Below are 19,596 nucleotides of genomic sequence, written 5' to 3' on the forward strand. Positions count from 1 at the left end.
AATCAATGGGGAGATGAAGCCTTTTTTTCTCACGGTTATTCAAGGTCAGCTGGGGTTGCCATCTTGTTGAAAAACTTTCGAGGCAAAATTACTTCTGAGAATGATGTTGTTGGCCATTGGTTAATTCTTACCATAAACATAGAAAATTAAATTTTTATTTTAGTAAACATATATGGATATAATACCTTAACTCAAAATAAAATATTGCTGGGAGAAATAGTTATACGGTTAGACCATCTAAAAGCCAAACATTCCAGCAATAATGTCCTTATTGGAGGAGATTTCAACCTTGTTCAGGATGAATTTCTGGATAGATGGCCATCCAAATTTCAGACAAGCTACCCAAATCCATTATTTACCAACTACTGTTTTGAACATAATTTTATGGATATATGGAGACACCTTAACCCAGTCACTCAGAAATTCTCATGGTTTAATTCAACTAATAAATCAAGGATTGACCATTGGCTTATTACTAATTGTTGGGTATTTTTATAATTGTACCTTTTTGAGGCCTAAAAGATGCCCATTTTGTGTTATTAACACATCATGAATCTCTGTTTTTGCCAACTGTTGCTGTTCATGAAAGGTTGAGCAAGGATGTTGATTGTGGGCTTCCAACTGAAAACTGTACCTCTGTAACCTGAGAAGGCCCGCCTTCTCCCCCATCCTTTTGCTGAATAAAGCCCCTGGGAAACTGAGGAGACTGGGGAGTGACGGGGGGAAAGCCTCGGAGGAGGTTTTTCCCTGCGTTAACTCTCCATTATTTTGGGGACTCAGGGTAAAATGTCTCCCTTATTGTCATGTGTGTTATTTCAGGTTCCAGGGTTATGGAGATTAAATATTACCCCACATGTAATTACTTAACATTTTGGTGGAGATGCCGGGGATGCAGAGCTGGCGACCTGAAGGCTTTCCCCAGGAACAGAGGGGGGCTGGTTAGCTCCATGGAGGGGGTTTCTGCACCCAGCTCTCGCATGACGATTCATGGACATTACAAATAATCCCTCGCTCTCTCTGTGTGTTGTCCTTTAAGGTAATATGGGATAAACCTAAAATTACCTATCACTAATGACTTACTTTTATTGTATGACTTCATCTCTGATATATCTGCTGCCCCACTAACGGACCATTACCTTATATCATTTAAAATTAAACCGAAAAACAACACGTATAGAATAAAACAAATATTGGAAATTTAACTCTTGCCTTCTCCAAAATGGCCATTACTGTAAAAAAATAAAGTCACTTATTACAGATATTGTAAACTCAAAAGAGTTAAACAGTCCAACCACTAAATGGGAATTTTAAAAATACAAAATCAGACAACTTTCCATTTCATTTAGTAAGCAACTTAAAAACGAATTTCAGGTTTTAGAATTAGACACAGAGGTGAAAAGACTACTAAAATTTCCTACTTAAGTACGAGTACCAATACTTTGATAATTTTTTACTTAATTACAAGTAAAAGTACTTGCCTAAATTTTTACTTAAGTAATAGTAAAAAGTATCATAAACAAAATGTACTCAAAGTAAAAGTTACTTCGTTACATTTTTGTCAGCGTAAGGATGGCTACATCTAAGTAGTGCTAATTCACAACGCCAGTTCACAATTCGCTCGTGTGTGTGCGACACACACGCTCAGCTTGAAGGAGGGATTTCTATCCAATCAGTGAGAACAGGACGTGCACATTGATTGGACAAGGTTTTTCTAGGATGGTAAGTTTCAATTGTGGTTAAAATTATTCTTTATTTTGAGAAAAAATAATTTTTTAAGATGCCATCAGTGTGTGAGGTATCTCAGTGTTTTCAAGACAAAACTCTAACATGAGACTGTTCTAACCTGTCACATAAAATAAGCCTAATGCTTTCAAACATTTCAGATGGACCGTATGACAGCTGCTAACGTTGGCCCTGCCCTACTTTACCTCTACATTACAGTTCCTTTATCCTTGTCCATCCTAGAGCTCCTCTCTGACCTTCATGCTTATTTAGAGCAGCTGATTTTTAAAGCTAGCAGAGTTCATCCTTGGTGGTGGGTTCACTCACTCATTTAACCCTTCACCACTGAAATCAGTTTGTTCATTCCAATCCTCCTAAATAATCCTCCAATCATCCAACTGGAATCCTTAAGGGTCCCATAACATCCATCCTGTCAGAACAGGCCTTGGGAGCCCAGCTGTTGCTAGATCTAATGGTGTCTCCTCACCAGCGTGAGCCTCCAAACTGTGAAGGTTGGTCTCCAAACATGAACTTTAAATTTATGCATTTATCTCCTCTTGTAACACTTTAACATGTTTTAAAAGGCTTGTATCATGATAAGTTACACCTCCCAGACCAAAGATAAGATAAAACATTATCATAAACACTGCAGAGACGTCATTATGTATGAAATATGTTATTTTCCTGAGCCGTTAGTGCAGCCAAGATATAGGACTGCATGGATTTGATGAAACCACGCTGTCTCATGCAGTCCTATATGTGTCACACACACACACACACACACACACACACACACACACACACACACACACACACACACACACACACACACACACACACACACACACACACTGCAGCATGTTAGAATCTTTTGAATGACTAATTTAACTACATTGAACTGCTTTAGTAATAATTTAATCTCTTATTCTGGAGTAAAATAAAGAAACAAGCTAAATCATCACATATCTGTGGCATCAAGAAGCATCTTCTGAGTTCAAACACAGGGATGGAGCACAATGTTTACACCTGAACAGTATCAGGATGTTTTAACTCACGGAGGCCTTCAGGTCTTCTGTTTTATGAGCAAAGCGCTGAGAATCCGCTTGTTATGAGCGCTAAACGTTATTTTGCTGCTTCCGTGCAGAGCGGTATAGAAACACAATTCAAACACGGAACCGAGTCCGGCTACCGAACCGAGCAGATTTCTGATGACGTCACACCGGTGCGCGAAGGTGCGGGATCCAACACACAGGAGAGGAGGGAGAGAGGAGGTAAACAGCGAGTGGATGAACTGAACCGATGTCTTTGAGCAAAAGTGTACCCCCCCACCCCAGTTTAGACGCGGCGCTCATGCAGGTGTCTCTTTCCGTTCCAACGCTGCTACACGTAATATTTTTAATTTATTAAGCCTATAATTTATTTTTACTCAGTAACGGATATGATTTAAAATGCAGCAAATTACAATTCTTTTTAAAAAACGTACTCAAGTAAAAGTAAAAGTACAGCTTTTAAAAACGACTTAAAAAGTATACATTTACAAAAAAGCTACTCAATTACAGTAACGTGAGTAAATGTAATTTGTTACTTTCCACCTCTGATTAGACATTATACAAAAATTAAACTTGTATTGCAATAAACCTAACCCATCTGAAATAGACAAGCAAAATGTCCTAACCCTTCAAATAAAGTTGGATAACATGTACATACAGAAAACTAAAGGAGCCTTCATTAGATCGAGAGCCAAATGGATTGAGGAAGGTGAGAAAAAAACTGCTTATTTCTGTAACCTAGAAAAAAGAAGCCAACAAAGAAATTCTATAAACTCTTTACTAATAAATAATGTTGAATCCACGGATGAAAAATTAATAGGACAAGAAATATTCAACTTTTACCAAAATTTATATACTTCTAAATTTTCAGCCCCTAATTCTCATGCTTTTCTAAACCATATTGATTCCTTCATCCCTAAAATAGATGACTCCTTCCAAAATACCTGTGAAAAGGAAATTACGATGAGCGAACTAGATAAGGCAATCAAAAGATTAGCGATTAATAAAGCACCTGGCCCAGACGGCCTTACAGGTAACTTCTACCGTCACTTCTGGCAGGATATAAAACCTTTACTATTTGAAGTTTTTTTTGGAAATCTTTAATAACTCCACTCTTCCACCAACGATGAGACAAGGCATCATCATATCTATCCCCAAACCAGGCAAAGACCCAAGAATTATTGTAAACAGACGACCCATCACACTTAGAAATTCGGACTATAAATTGCTTACTTACATATTACCTTACGCCTCCAGTCAGGAATTTCAGATATTGTCAGTGAATCACAATCCGGTTTTCTAAAAGGCAGATCGATCCATTGTAACATTAGATTGGTAATGGACATAACAGAATACAAAGATCTGATTACTGACAACAGATTCATACTTTTCTTGGACTTTTACAAAGCCTTTGACTCTGTAGAACATCAGTTCATCTTCTCAGTCTTAGAACGCCTGGGGTTTGGTACCAACTTTATCAACTTAATTAAAGGCCTATATGACAACATAAACAGCTGTGTCATCTTACCAAAAAACACCACCCCTAGATTTATATTAATGTTGGAATCCCACAAGTTGCCCAATCTCACCATATCTCTTTATTCTGGTTACCGAAATGTTGGCATTGTATTTAAAAAACTGCGATAACATTGCAAAATTAAATGTTCTAGGCACTGATCTAATTGTGACAGTGTGAGCGTACTGTCACAATGTCCCGATTGATCATGCGCCCTGGCTACTTGGCCAAGGGGATGTCCCTTTGGCTGACTGGTTAGAGCATATGACTCTCACTTGGGAGTCTGGGGATCAAATCCTGCCCGGGCCCTTGTTTGTCCACCTTGCCACATAATTATAAGTCAACTTGCAGATGGCACCACTCTTTTTTTAAAGGATTCTAAACAAATTTCTATAGCCATTCAAAAGATTCAACTCTTCTCTGAGGCCTCGGGTCTAAACCTAAATCTAAAAAAATGTGAACTTCTAGCCATTCATGACACAATGTTAAAAGAAATAGATAATATCCCTATAAAATCTGAGGTTAAATATCTAGGAGTGCCCATAAATAAAAACCCTAAACTTAATTCAGTCTTAAACTTTGAAAATAAACTTAAAGAAGGAAATTCTAAACTTAACCTGTGGCTCCAACGTGACCTTTCTATTCTAGGTCGTATCTACCTCACCAAAATGGAATGTTTATCAAGATTAGTTTATCCAACCAGTAACCTTGTCTTGCCAAACTACCTAATTAAAAAAATAAATCAAACAAACTTTAACTTTATTTGGAGAAACAAACCACACTACCTTAAAAAGGCTCATATGACTAAAGAAATAAAAGATGGAGGTTTAAAGGTCATTGACTTTGAATGTCTTAATGTTACCCTAAAGATTAGTTGGTTAAAATGTTGGTTAAATCACCCACACGCCTTTTGGTATAGTATCCCCAATTACATTTTTAACAAAATTGGTGGCTTAAAAATTCTTCTCCTAACTGACTACAACATAAACAAACTCCCCATTACACTTTCAGAGTTCCATAAACAAATTTTATTGTATTGGAAAATGATATATGTACATAACTACTCACCACACTCTATAATCATTTGGAACAATCAATTTATATTGCACCGAAACAAATCACTATTCTATAAAGATTGGTTAGATAACAATATATGGTCTATTATACACTTAATGGATGTAGATGGTCACCTCTTGAATTATGACAATTTCTGCAGAAGATACAATTTTAAGGCTTCTGAACTTGACTTTAACAGGTTACATAATGCACTTCCAAAACAATTTATCATCCAAGCCTGGAAATATCTAAAACATCAATGTTCGATTCCAACCCTTCCTATGTTATCTATTAAAGATCTTCTGTTAACTGACAGAAATTGTCACACCCTGTCCTGTCTCCCCATTTGGTTCAGCCTGCGTCTCTGTTAATTGCTCCCACCTGCCTCTCGTTTTCCAATCACCCAAGCTCCCAGCCCTCTTGTATTTAAACCCATCCAGTTCTGTGTCTCTTGTTGGCTCATTGTTCCCATGTCCTGCGTGCGTTTGTTATTAAAACCTTTTATGTTACCCACTTTGTCTACCTGCCTGTGGATCCTCACCTTCGTTCCACTCACCGGCACTTCTTGACAGAATGAGCCAACCCACAGAAGGATCCAGCGGGGAGGTTATCCCTTGGGAGGACCTGCTCCAGTTTCTCACCGTGGACCACCGGCCGGCTCCTCTTACTCCAGCATCGCCTTGCCGCGGACGCCGCCACCGAGCCCGGGCCTCAGCGATCCTCTCCACCCTCCCGGAGCTGGATGGAGACTTGGACGAGGAGGCACAGATGGAACGCTTCTGCTATGCTGTGTGCTCCCCCGAAGTTGGCCCATGACGTTGGGAAGGATGCCAGGCTCCACCGTCATCCCTTGTCCCAGGACGGAGCAGCGAGCTCACAGCTGCCCCGGCTCGGCGCGCCAGCTTGGACCCGCCCCCCAGTCAGACCAGCAGTCCCATCTCCGGTCCAATCAGTCCCTCCATCATCTGCAGGAGGAGGAACCACGCCTACAGCCCAGCTGACAGAGCTCGGCGGTCTCCAGGCGGAGCTTGGCCGGATCCGTCAGCTCGTCAGCCTCTGGGAGTTCCAGCTGGACACCCTATCCTCCCCGTTTCTCCAGGAGAAGGTTTCTGTCCAGCCAGCAGCCCCCCCCCCCCCCCGGTCTAGCCAGCAGCTCTCTCGTCTCCAGGCCAAAGGACCGAGCTCGCAGCCCATCAACAGAGCTCGCCAGTCTCCTAGCTGAGCTGGTCCGACTCCGTCAGATCCTCAGTCTCCAGGAGTTCCAGCTGGACAATCTATCCTCCCTGCTTTTCCAGTTACCGGTTCCACCAGGTCCCGCGCCACCAGTCCAGTCAGCGCCAGGTCCCGTGCCACCAGTCCAGTCAGCGCCAGTTCCAGCGGTGGTCCAGGACGCTCCGCCCCCTCGCCAGCCTGTCCAAGAGGTTCTGCCCCCAGGCCAGCCTGTCCAGTGGTCAGCGCCCAGTCCGGCGGCACCAGCCAAGGAAGCGGTCCCGACTGTAGCGGCTCCGCCTCCACTCCAGAAGTCAGCGGCCCCTCCTGCAGCGGCTCCGCCTCCACTCCAGAAGTCAGCTGCCCCTCCTGCAGCGGCTCTGCTTCCACTCCAGAAGTCAGCTGCCCCTCCTGCAGTGGCTCCGCCTCCACTCCAAAAGTCAGCGGCCCCTCCTGCAGTGGCTCCGCCTCCACTCCAGAAGTCAACGCCTCTGGTCCAGAAGTCGACACCTCTGGTCCAGAAGTCGAAGGTTCCGGTCCAGAAGTCGACGGTTCCAGTCCAGAAGTCGACAGTTCCAGTCCGGAAGTCGACAGTTCCAATCCAGAAGTCAACGGTTCCGGTCCAGAAATCGACGGTCCAGGTCTAAAAGTCGGCGGTCCAGAAGCCTTCGCCTCCGGACCAGAAGCCGACAGTCCAGGTCCAGAAGTCGGCGGTCCAAAAGTTGGCGGTCCAGAAGTCGGCGCCTCCAGACCAGAAGCCGACAGAGGTCGACGCTCCATCCCGTCCAGAGGTCGACGCCCCTTCCAGTCCAGAGGTCGACGCCCCTTCCAGTCCAGAGGTCGACGCCCCTTCCAGTCCAGAGGTCGACGCCCCTTCCAGTCCAGAGGTCGACGCCCCTTCCAGTCCACAGGTCGACGCTCCTTCCAGTCCAGAGGTCGACGCTCCTTCCAGTCCAGAGGTCGACGCTCCTTCCAGTCCAGAGGTCGAAGCTCCTTCCAGTCCAGAGGTCAAAGCTCCTTCCAGTCCAGAGGTCGACGATCCTTCCAGTCCAGAGGTCCACTCTCCTTCCAGTCCAGAGGTCCACTCTCCTTCCAGTCCAGAGGTCCACTCTCCTTCCAGTCCAGAGGTCCACTCTCCTTCCAGTCCAGAGGTCCACTCTCCTTCCAGTCCAGAGGTCCACTCTCCTTCCAGTCCAGAGGTCCACTCTCCTTCCAGTCTAGAGGTCCACTCTCCTTCCAGTCCAGAGGTCCACTCTCCTTCCAGTCCAGAGGTCCACTCTCCTTCCAGTCCAGAGGTCCACTCTCCTTCCAGTCTAGAGGTCCACTCTCCTTCCAGTCTAGAGGTCCACTCTCCTTCCAGTCTAGAGGTCGACGCTCCTTCCAGTCCAGAGGTCGACGCTCCTTCCAGTCCAGAGGTCGACGCTCCTTCCAGTCCAGAGGTCGACGCTCCTTCCAGTCCAGAGGTCGACGCTCCTTCCAGTCTAGAGGTCGACGCTCCTTCCAGTCCAGAGGTCGACGCTCCTTCCAGTCTAGAGGTCGACGCTCCTTCCAGTCTAGAGGTCGACGCTCCTTCCAGTCTAGAGGTCGACGCTCCTTCCAGTCCAGTGGTCGACGCCGTCTCCTCCTCCAGTCCAGTGGTCGACGTCTCCTCCTCCAGTCCAGTGGTCGACGTCTCCTCCTCCAGTCCAGTGGTCGACGCCGTCCTCAGTCCAGTGGTCGACGCCGTCCTCAGTCCAGTGGTCGACGCCGTCCTCAGTCCAGTGGTCGACGCCGTCCTCAGTCCAGTGGTCGACGCCGTCCTCAGTCCAGAGGTCGACGCTCCTTCCAGTCCAGAGGTCGACGCTCCTTCCAGTCCAGAGGTCGACGCTCCTTCCAGTCCAGAGGTCGACGCTCCTTCCAGTCCAGTGGTCGACGCCGTCCCCAGTCCAGTGGTCGACGCCGTCCCCAGTCCAGTGGTCGACGCCGTCCCCAGTCCAGTGGTCGACGCCGTCTCCTCCTCCAGTCCAGTGGTCGACGCCGTCTCCTCCTCCAGTCCAGTGGTCGACGCCGTCTCCTCCTCCAGTCCAGTGGTCGACGCCGTCTCCTCCTCCAGTCCAGTGGTCGATGTCTCCTCCTCCAGTCCAGTGGTCGAAGCCGTCCTCAGTCCAGTGGTCGACGCCGTCCTCAGTCCAGTGGTCGACGCCATCCCCAGTCCAGTGGTCGACGCCGCCATCTCCAGTCCAGTGGTCGACGCCACCGTCTCCCCAAGCTCCCAGCCCTCTTGTATTTAAACCCATCCAGTTCTGTGTCTCTTGTTGGCTCATTGTTCCCATGTCCTGCGTGCGTTTGTTATTAAAACCTTTTACGTTACCCAGTTTGTCTACCTGCCTGATTCCTCCCCGGCGTCTGGATCCTCACCTCCGTTCCACTCACTGGCACGTCGTGACAAAAATGCAACAATCTTACAATAAGATCAGCCTTAAATGAATCTCTATTTCCTGGAAAAACAAACAAAAATAACATAATTTACAAATTTGATAAAACGTCTGTTGAGAAAATAAGAACTATCTACCTAAATTACCCATACCACCGAAAGCTAAAGAAACCCACTTTAAAATAATGAATGCAATCTATCCTTCAAAAGAATTGTTAAGAGCTCATTTTAATATTGATAGCAACAACTGCTCTTTTTGCAAAAGTCACATAGAAACTATAGATCATATATTTTATGACTGTCAGAAAACACAATTGTCCTGGAAAAAGCTAGAGGTGTGGATCAAAAATAAAATTACCCCTCCCAGTTCACATCACTAAAGATATGATAATATTTGGAATTATATTCAATAATAAAGATAAAGAACTCTGCAATAATAGCATCCTCTGTTTAGCCAAATTTTTTATCCATAAACAATGAATTTTACAATCATCCCCTGTCTTCAATGGTTTTTAAATAGAATTTCAATCATATTTAAAATCCCTGAAACAACTCAACAAATATAGCGAAAATCTATATAACATGTTAGCTGAACTTCAAAAGTGATTTCCTAATTCTATGCTGTACCCTCATTGAAAGCTGTACTTGTTCTTTTGTTTTTTGTTGTTGTCTTTTTACTGGATATTTACAAATGTTATATTAACTGCTCCTTTTCAATTTAAGTTTTGGACTTAACATTGTCAAAGTGCCATGTTTGTTTGTAAATTTACTAAATAAAAATAAATAAATAGTCTGCTCGCACTGCACGTCCGACCAGAATTACTTCCGGGAACTAAGGTGACCCGGTTACATGCGTATTTATTTATTTTGTTTTACTATTTTCTGTAAATTAAACCAGGTACTTGAGTTTTTATTTATAAGTTGATATGGAAAGTTATAAGCAGTGGCAGCACCGGGGGCTCTAGGGGGCGCTATAGCTACCCCTGGATTAGTCATTGCACCCCCATAGCACCCCAAGTAAATATAAGATTTTTTTATTTTTTACAATTTAATTTTAATTTAACGTGTGGATGTGATAATATTTTACATACAAAATAAAAATAATCAGTAAATTATCTAGATAGTAAAAACTTAAACCAAAACAGGAAATTGATGTTAACCTTTGACCTCATTTTCCACCTGTGAACGAGTGAAAGGCAGAGCTAGTGGTAAAATGGATCGGTTTTTGTTGCCCACATTTCCATGGGTTCAGTCAGAAACGAATGAATCTTTGGAAGTGATCTCAGACCCACAAAAACCTACGGATCTGGATTAATTCAGTTCAACTCAAAGATACTTTATTAATCCCAGAGGGAAATTAGACTTTCAGTACACACAATTCTGAGATCAGACATACATACATAGGCATAGACACATGACAAGAATTGGTGACTGTGGTCATTCGCAACGTGAGTCATGCTACCTTAATAAAGATCAGAGGGGTTTACATGAGGATTGAGTCAGGTGGAGGGAAAAAAGAGAGTCAACCCTCAACCGCCGCAGCAGTCGAGGGTTTTTTGCCGCTGGAAATGCTAACACTAACGTTAGCTAACCTTGCAACACTATAGATGGTTTTCTGTGTGGCTGTATGCATTTATGATTTCATGGAAAAATCAGCGATTGTTCATATGTTTATGATGTATATTAATGATTGTTTCAGGTGTTGTTGAGGTGTTGTGCACGCATGTGTATCTGCTAGTGTTGAAGGTGTTTTAGAGAACAGTAGGTACGCATGACCACTTCCTTCATAGCGCCCTCAATAAAAAGACTAGCTCCTTCATAGCACCTGCAGAAAAACATTTCTGGAGTTGCCACTGGTTATAAGGTATCTTAAAACTTATATTTATAAGTTGACCTCCGTTTACAAACTACAGCTAGTTCATCAGAAGCAGATCTTGACATTTAAACAGTAAGTCTATGGGAAATTGTCAGGATAGGGGAAAACAGCTGGAAAGTGGAGTGAAATAAGGGGAGTTTCCTGCCAAAACTAATATATTTCATAGCCACATCTCTAATGTTTCTAAAAAATCAACCCCTATGAAAATCGGTTGAAAACTGAGAAAGTTAGAGTTGTTTAAATAGTGCATGCACCACTAAACACCAGCGTTAGAGGAGGCCAGCTGTCCGAAGTAAACAAAGACGGCCGCCACGTACGGACGTCAGGGTCCATTGACGAACAGCGCGGGCGAGGGATCTAGTTAATATATGATATCTATGGTTCCAACTTCTACAGCTCTGTGCTGTCCTAGGGTAGGTTAGGCCCCGCCCACAACGCCGCGGTTGCTGCGGCTCCATGATTTATAGTTATAGTAATATATATGTCTATGCTCTTTACCATGGGAAACGGGTAATAATGGCTCTTTGATGGGAAAAGGTTTCCGACCCTGGGCTAGAGGGACCGACAGTTGTTGTTGGCTGCACAAGAAGGGACTTTGCGTGAGGAGACCCATCCAATGTGGCGGCGACGCTGTTACGCTCTTCAGCGCCAAATGAAGTGTCTACGTGTTCATGTCTATGTCGTCGTCGCCATTTTCAAAACGGCTAAGCTTTATTGCACACGCTGGATTTGTGCAGCAATGTGAACTTAATAAAGAGACGGATCTTTAGAACTGGAGGTAAATCGGTCATGAGAATCGTAGCTAGCACCAGAATCGCTTCACTCAGACGTGTTTCATTAACAGAGTCGTGACTCCTGACCTGACGGTGTTAGCATGCATAGCTAAAGCTACTGACTCTTCTGGAGCAGAAACAACACGCTACTTTACTAAACCGCTCCAGCGTGTAAGCAAACACAATGTTTTTAAAGTCATTTGTAGTCTAAGAGTATGATTGTCTGCAGTGTTCAAGATGATGGAGCTGGCCGACTTCAGCAGACAGCTGATGCAGCAGCTGATGCTCCTGAGGAGCGAGGGGCTCTTCTGTGACTGCACCATCATGGTGGGGGACTCTCAACACCAGGCACACAAGGTGGTTCTGGCTGCGTCCAGCATGCTCTTCAGGTAGACCCAAACCCCTGCTCCTCAGCATCAACAGAAGCTCACCATGCAGGCCCGTGGTCTGACTATGATGGTGGCACCATGGTAACACGGTTCTAGGTCACTTCCTTTTTATTCACTCTGTGAATGTTAAAGCAGAAAAAGCGTCAAATGCTGTCAACACATGCATGTGCAATTCTCGTTTTTCTTAAAGAGCAGGTTATTTTTTATTTCACATAAAGTGCTGTCCAAAAATAGAGTTTAGAGAAGCGACTCCCCCCCGCCCCCCCCAAATCATAACCTCTGACTTAAAGAGCAAGTCACCCCCTACCAGATTCTTACTCAACTCCCACTTCCTGTTTGAAAAATGCAACAAATTCTGTCGCCTGGCAGACCGAGAAGGCAGAGCTGCTAACATACACACACACAGGCTCACGACAGCATTGTGACATCATAATGTACCAGCTTACATCATAGCATACCTCTTAGCCAATAGCGGTGGCAGATTTAAATTAAAATACAGTGCAGAGTTTTTACCTGACAACGGCACAACACTGCCAGTTTTAGGCAGAATATTTAAATTTGAACTAAGATGCACTGAAGTGCCAAATTATTGACGACACGTGTCTACAGCACGATGAGACACTCGTTAATTTAGTTTATCAGCAAAAAAATGTTTATTTGGGGGTGACTTGCTCTTTAAGGTGGGGTGTTATAAGCTAGTCCCGCCTCAAGCTCAGTGTGGCCAGTAGGTAGTTTTCATACAGATAGGTTGTGTTATGGAGTCTGTTTTCACTAGTTTTGCATTGCAAAGTTACTTTGTTGTTTCTCTAAACATTGGTTCAAGGGAGTCTCTAATCTAACCTGCAAGATATGATCGGTGACTCTGAGTTTTTCATGCAGGCTGAACTTGAAAATCGTCTCCTACACCTATCTCCTGCAGTAGCTTCTGATAGAAAACAGACGGTAAAACTCTAGGATTAGAAGGTCCTGACAGATCTACATCACACTGTCACTAACATTCATGGACTCACCCATCTTGGCTCACGATGGGGAAGGCTGTTGTTGATTTAGTGTCCAGCAAACAGCAGAGAACGTCTCGGCTAGTAGAAGCTAACCGTTAAGCTTGGAGCACACCGGATATAGACACGTAGCGCTGCTGTTTTGAAGAGGCAAGTGGTCACACAGGACGTGCTACGCCACTGAGCGCTTCTAGCAAAGTCACGTGATAGTCACAACATCATAAGTACGCTATTTATTAGAATATTTTAAGATCTATAGTACTTTAAAGTTACCAACACTGCGGTTGGGCCTTAAAGCCATTCTGCGTCGTAACGTCTGTTGTAAAGTACTCCACAGTGCACAGTTTTTCCTCTTCAAATTTGGACTGGCGAACTTTTAAGTAACGTCGTTACCTACAGTTGTGGTCAGAAGTTTACATACACTTGTAAAAAATATAACATAATGGCTCTACTGAGTGTCCCGTTATTTCTAAAACTCTGATTTTTCTCTGATAGAGTGATTGGAACAGATACTTCTTTGTCACAAAAAACATTCATGAAGTTTGGTTCTTTAATGTCTTTATTATGGGTTAACAGAGAAAAGTGATCACATTTGCTGGGTCACAAATATACATACAGCAACATGAACTAGCAATTTAGGTGACTTAGAAACGTGTCAGTGAACTGAGCTTCATAGCATGGCCTCGTAACTTCTTGTGAGTGATTATGAGTGACTACAGCTGGTGACTTCTCTTAGGCCAGGTAAATAGGGCTCAATGGATACAAACGCCCACAAACGCTACAATGGGAAAGTCAAAGGAGCTCAGCATGGATCTGAAAAAGCGAATTATTGACTTGAACAAGTCAGGAAAGTCACTTGGGGCCATTTCAAAGCAGCTGCAGGTCCCAAGAGCAACAGTGCAAACAATTGTTTGTAAGTATAAGGTGCATGGCACTGTTTCATCACTGCCAAGATCAGGAAGAAAACGCAAGCTATCACCTGCTGCTGAGAGAAAATTGGTCAGGAGGGTAAAGAGTGAACCAAGAATCACCAAAAAGCAGATCTGCCAAGAATTAGAAGCTGCTGGAACACAGGTGTCATTGTCCACAGTCAAACGTGTTTTGCATCTCCATGGACTGAGAGGCTGCCGTGCAAGAAGGAAGCCCTTGCTCCAAAAGCGGCACCTTAAGGCTCGACTGAAGTTTGCTGCTGATCACATGGACAAAGATAAGACCTTCTGGAGGAAAGTTCTGTGGTCAGACGAAACAAAAATCGAGCTTTTTGGCCACAATGCCCAGCAATATGTTTGGAGGAGAAAAGGTGAGGCCTTTAACCCCAAGAACACCATGCCTACAGTCAAGCATGGTGGTGGGAATATTATGCTGTGGGGCTGTTTTGCTGCCAGTGGAACTGGTGCTTTACAGAGAGTAAATGGGATAATGAAGAAGGAGGATTACCTTCACATTCTTCAACATAACCTCAAATCATCAGCACGAAGGTTGGGTCTTGGGCGCAGTTGGGTGTTCCAACAGGACAATGACCCCAAACACACATCAAAAGTGGTAAAGGAATGGCTAAATCAGGCTAGAATAAGGGTTTTAGAATGGCCTTCCCAAAGTCCTGACTTAAACCCCATTGAAAACATGTGGACAGTGCTGAAGAAACAAGTCCATGTCAGAAAGCCATCAAATTTAACTGAACTTCACCAATTCTGTCAAGAGGAGTGGTCAAAGATTCAACCAGAAGCTTGCCAGAAGCTTGTGGATGGCTACCAAAAGCGCCTAATTGAAGTGAAAATGGCTAAGGGACGTAACCAAATATTAGCACTGCTGTATGTATATTTGTGACCCAGCAAATGTGATCACTTTTCTCTGTTAACCCATAATAAAGACATTAAAGAACCGAACTTCATGAATGTTTTTTGTGACAAAGAAGTATCTGTTCCAATCACTCTATCAGAGAAAAATCAGAGTTTTAGAAATAACGGGACACTCAGTAGAGCCATTATATTATATTCTTTACAAGTGTATGTAAAGTTCATGAAAATTATATAGTAAATCCCTTTGTCCTTCATATATATATATATATATATATATATATATATATATATATATATATATATATATATATATAACGACAATAAAAGTCTCTAAAGTGAATTAAAAAACATTAATGGAAAAAATGAGAACACATTAAGACTTTTCAAGATGTGCAAACAAAATAGTAGTTGCCTAATATTCAGTTTTATTGTTAAGCCCAAGATGAACTTTTGATCTGCACCAATTGCTAAAGTAGAGGACTCCCAGAATCAGTGAAAAACATTTCAACAACACTCCTCTCTCACCAGCAACAAAATTTGTTACAAAGCATCCCTAACACTGTCCTATATGTGTATCACAGCAGCTCATTGCAACAGAATGTAACTACTACAGCTGATAACTATTTAGCTAGTTAATATTTCTGTAATATTTTCAGTGAAAGACAACAAAACAAAAGAAACACTTAATTTCACAACCATTTTATTTTGGGTACAAAAGAATTCTTTGAAGCATGGCTTTCTCAGCTGCATATCGATTCATCCCCTCCCATTTTTCCAACACTGTCACCTGAAAGACATGCACACAAGGATTAATTCATACACTGTCAGATGTTTTCGAAAAGTAACTTGCAATCACTGCTGAAGACTGCTTTGTACCTCTGGGACAAGGACATCAAACACCAAGTCCAGAAACTGGAACTCTCCCTTCTTTATTAGTTTATCTATTCCTGAACATGAACCAATCCACTCTGTCAGCTCGTCAACCTATAAAACACGTTCACATAAATGTGAACAAAACATTCATAGGGCTGCTCCATTAATCGAATTTGAATCACGATTACGATCTGAGTTTTGAACGATTATAAAAAACAAAACAAGCCGATTATTTACTCCTCCCGCTTGCGCTGCCCTGAGTTGCAAATGAAGCGCTCCTCCCACAGTGTTGCCAACTTAGCGACTTTGACGCTATTTCTAGCAGCTTTTCAGACCCCCTTCTTGACTTTTTAACTTAAAAGTACCTAGCGAACACCTCAGAAACATCTCTGGTAACCCTTAGCTACTTTCTGGATAACTGTCGTCGACATTTCCTGCAGGTTAGCTAAACACTCCGCCTGTGCTCCGGACCGTTCTTCAGGACATTAGGAAAGGGAATGATGTAGTGATGTGTCGGTCGCTAAAGAAACAGCTCTCGGAGCCGGCTCCCTGTTGGAGTAACCAGAGTGAGTGACACACACCGCACCTGCGGACTCCTGAGCCGATAAAAACGGCTAAATGTGCGCGTGCGGCGCGCTAAACACACGTGCAGCTTGCCCTGATTGCTGTGAGACCGGGTTGGGGGGTGCAGCTGTGGTTGGGACAATTATTACATTAACTGATGGACTTGTAAATAAATAGTTTATAAATAAGGTAGAAATAAGTTCCTCACGCTGATAAATAATAACTAATCTCTCTGAGGACACGGTGCTAGTGCACGCTCCTACAGCACCTTGACACGACTCAATAAATGTTATACAACATTTTGTGGACATCAATTTATTTGCGTTTATTTGTTATAAATGCCACTGTATAATTCTTGCTGTCAGTATTTGCAAGATATTGGAATTTGGGTCTGTACTGGTTAGACTTAAATGAGTTAAACCAAGGTTTATAGCCCTTGGGTCATAGACTATGAGCTATAAGTATATTGGTCTTTTTATACTGGGAATCAGGAGTTCTTTTAGTGATCATCTTGTTTCTTATTTTTGTCCTGATTGTGCCCTGAGCAATTTTATGACTGAATATAAACAAATAAAATCAACATAAATTGAAAATCGTCCTAAATAATCGTGATCTCAATTTCAGTCACCATAATCGTGATTATTATTTTTGCCATAATCGAGCAGCCCTAATTAGACATTTATTTACGATATATATATATATATATATATATACACACACATACTGTACATAAATAAATAAATGTTGTCTAATGCTGAGAGGAATGTTTTGTTTGTTGATAAATGAATAAATAAATAAAGGACCCAGGTGGCCCACTGGCCACGCATCGAGATAAATAAATGTGATGCAGCTTATTGTCAGTCAGTATTCATTTACCTGTGCATCAGCAAAGTGGAACATCAGTGGCTTTAGTCTTTGCTTTAATTTAAGCGAGACACCTGGATTGTGCCACAGATACATGCGGCCTGACGTCACTCTACCGCTGCAGAGATCCTTATACAACGTCTGAGTAGAGACAAGAGTTAAAAAATAAGCAACATTACCACAGAAAACAAGGGATTGCATTATCCTATGTACAATTTTCGAGTCTTAATTTATTATAATTAAACATTACCTTGATTTCACCATCTGAAATCACTGGCTGGGTTCCATCTTTCAAAGCCTCGATTGTCCTGTAATTTAGATAAAAATACATCTTATTAGCAAATGAAGAATACAAGCACATGTAAGGAGTTTTGTCAGGGTCACCTGAAGAAGTCCGATATTCATTTTAGATCTATATTTAAGGCCTGTAACTCCTGAATGATTTGCAGCTAAATGTGCTTAAATCCGGTAATAGTTACATAAACCATACCCGATCAAAGCAGTCAGTCTATTTTTTATAAGGTTAGGATTATTCTGGAACAGAATCAGAAGGAGGGAGGCAGTAATTACAGAATCGGCTACTATTTCAAAGGTATTGTACCTGTTGCAGGACACCTGATTTGTGCAACCACAGTTGAATGACCCAGAACTGACAAATGGCTTTCCAGCACACACCGTATGCAGCCAGCCTTCACGAATATTGCACCGTACCCATTCTACCAGCTTCTCTTCTGGATACAATAGTCTGTAGGTGACAATGCAATACAGATTTGGAAAACACAAATTTAACACTACACTTTATCTTGTGTGTTTTTTGATGTTTTTCTAAGAAGAACTGTGAAATTTGCTATATTACCCACCGCTGTCCTGTATATTCAGATATCTGATAGACACAGGCAGGTATGGAGTTTGCTGTCGTGCTGTTGTGTCTGATGGCTCCATCTTAGAATTATTTTTTTTTTTATATTTAAAAACAAAATAGTTAAGACCTTCTGTAGCAGCGAATGATGCAGCAATACAATTTATTTTCAAATGATGATAATCCTTTGGAAACAAACCTGAGCAGGCTCTTCAGCCTTTCGCTTCTTTAATTTGAAGACTGGGACATGGTGGCCAGCAAGGAATACTTAGCACTCTTCAGTCCAATGGGCAAACACTTTCCTGTAACTACAGCATGCACACAATCTATGTTAAATAACATGAATTAAAAATGCTTTCTTTGTTATTTAAATCCTACATAGCTGTCAAGACTGTAGTTCTCCAGCAACAGCAAACACCACCACTTCCGCAACAAGGGCATGTCAAGCTGCAAGATTATTTTTGTAGGTTACACTCAAGTTGTACATTCTGCTACCTACATGGTTTATGGTAGATGGCCTGTATTTGGATAGTGCCTTCTAAAGCCGGGCGTACACTGTGCGACTTTTTCACTCGTAGCACTCAGCTTCAGCTCAAACTGAACGACTTCCTCGCAGAGCAGATCTCACGAGTCATGTGCTCACACTGTACGACCCAGTTCTCGGATGCGACCTGACTGCTCACGCTGTACGTCTGGTAGCAACACGTCGGCCCTAAAAATGTGCTAAAAATAGCAGTTTTTACCCCACATGTCAGACTTTTTTGTCTTGCCTGTTGTCCTTCGGGAGTGCTGCAGGAGGACACACGGGGATTTATGGGGGTTGGATGAGGAAAACGAAATAAAGAAAGTAAATCTGTGTTTTGTGATCAGTTTAATTTGACATGAACACGACAAACACGCTTTCTTGACAATCTTTGTGAGTAAAAAAAACGTGTAGAAACAAAAACGAACAGCGTGTGTTATTAGGGAAATAGCGAGCGACCGGCCGGCGTTGATGCAGGATTGCGCGCGCATGCGCCGTGAGCGGTTCTGATACTTTTTGGGTCGCAGCTGCTCGCAGCGCCGCTTCAACAGTGCGATACCCTCACGAGGGACGAGCGAAATATTAAACACACCAGAATAGGGCTGCAACTAACGATTATTTTCATAATCGATTAATCTGTCGATTATTTTCTCGATTAATCGATTAATCGGTTTGTTATTGTTTAGCTATTTAACCTATACAAGTGATGGATGCATTTCAGTTAAGAAAAAAAACATAAGAGAATTGTGCAGTTGACTGCAATCTATTTTATTGCACATGAACACAGTCATCAGTATAAAATGAGCTAAACAGTGCAAAATATCAGTCCAGAATAATTTTTTAGCATTAGCTGGAAGCCTGCTCCTTCCACCATGGATAGTGGCCTCATGTCTTTTACCAGCATGTTTAGAATAGAGTTTGTAAGTGGTATGAATTGCTGGGGGGTGAGTGTCTTGTTCCCCATGTAGTTGTCCATCGTTGCTTGTTTTTTTTCTGCCTAAGAAACACAAATAGACTGAAATAAGTACACATATAAAATAAAGCAGCACACACACTACAACACTAAATCAATATTATATTATTTGAATTAATTAACAATATACAGTGATCATT

The 19,596-nt window shown here is 42.6% G+C and overlaps 1 protein-coding gene across 1 annotated transcript in view; it reads left to right on the forward strand.

Moving 5' to 3' along the window:
• Positions 1-11,373: 11,373 nt before the first annotated feature.
• The window catches only part of zbtb40 (zinc finger and BTB domain containing 40), a 40,461-nt gene continuing 32,238 nt past the window's right edge, over positions 11,374-19,596 (forward strand). Inside the window, exons 1-2 of the mRNA XM_015960120.3 lie at positions 11,374-11,619; positions 11,844-12,003. Of these exons, the coding sequence (XP_015815606.3) occupies positions 11,852-12,003 (152 nt within the window). The 5' untranslated portion in view covers positions 11,374-11,619; positions 11,844-11,851. The remainder of the gene's footprint in view (positions 11,620-11,843; positions 12,004-19,596) is intronic.

Source organism: Nothobranchius furzeri, chromosome 3 (genome assembly GCF_043380555.1).
Source record: "Nothobranchius furzeri strain GRZ-AD chromosome 3, NfurGRZ-RIMD1, whole genome shotgun sequence".
NCBI classification, from domain to species: domain Eukaryota; kingdom Metazoa; phylum Chordata; class Actinopteri; order Cyprinodontiformes; family Nothobranchiidae; genus Nothobranchius; species Nothobranchius furzeri.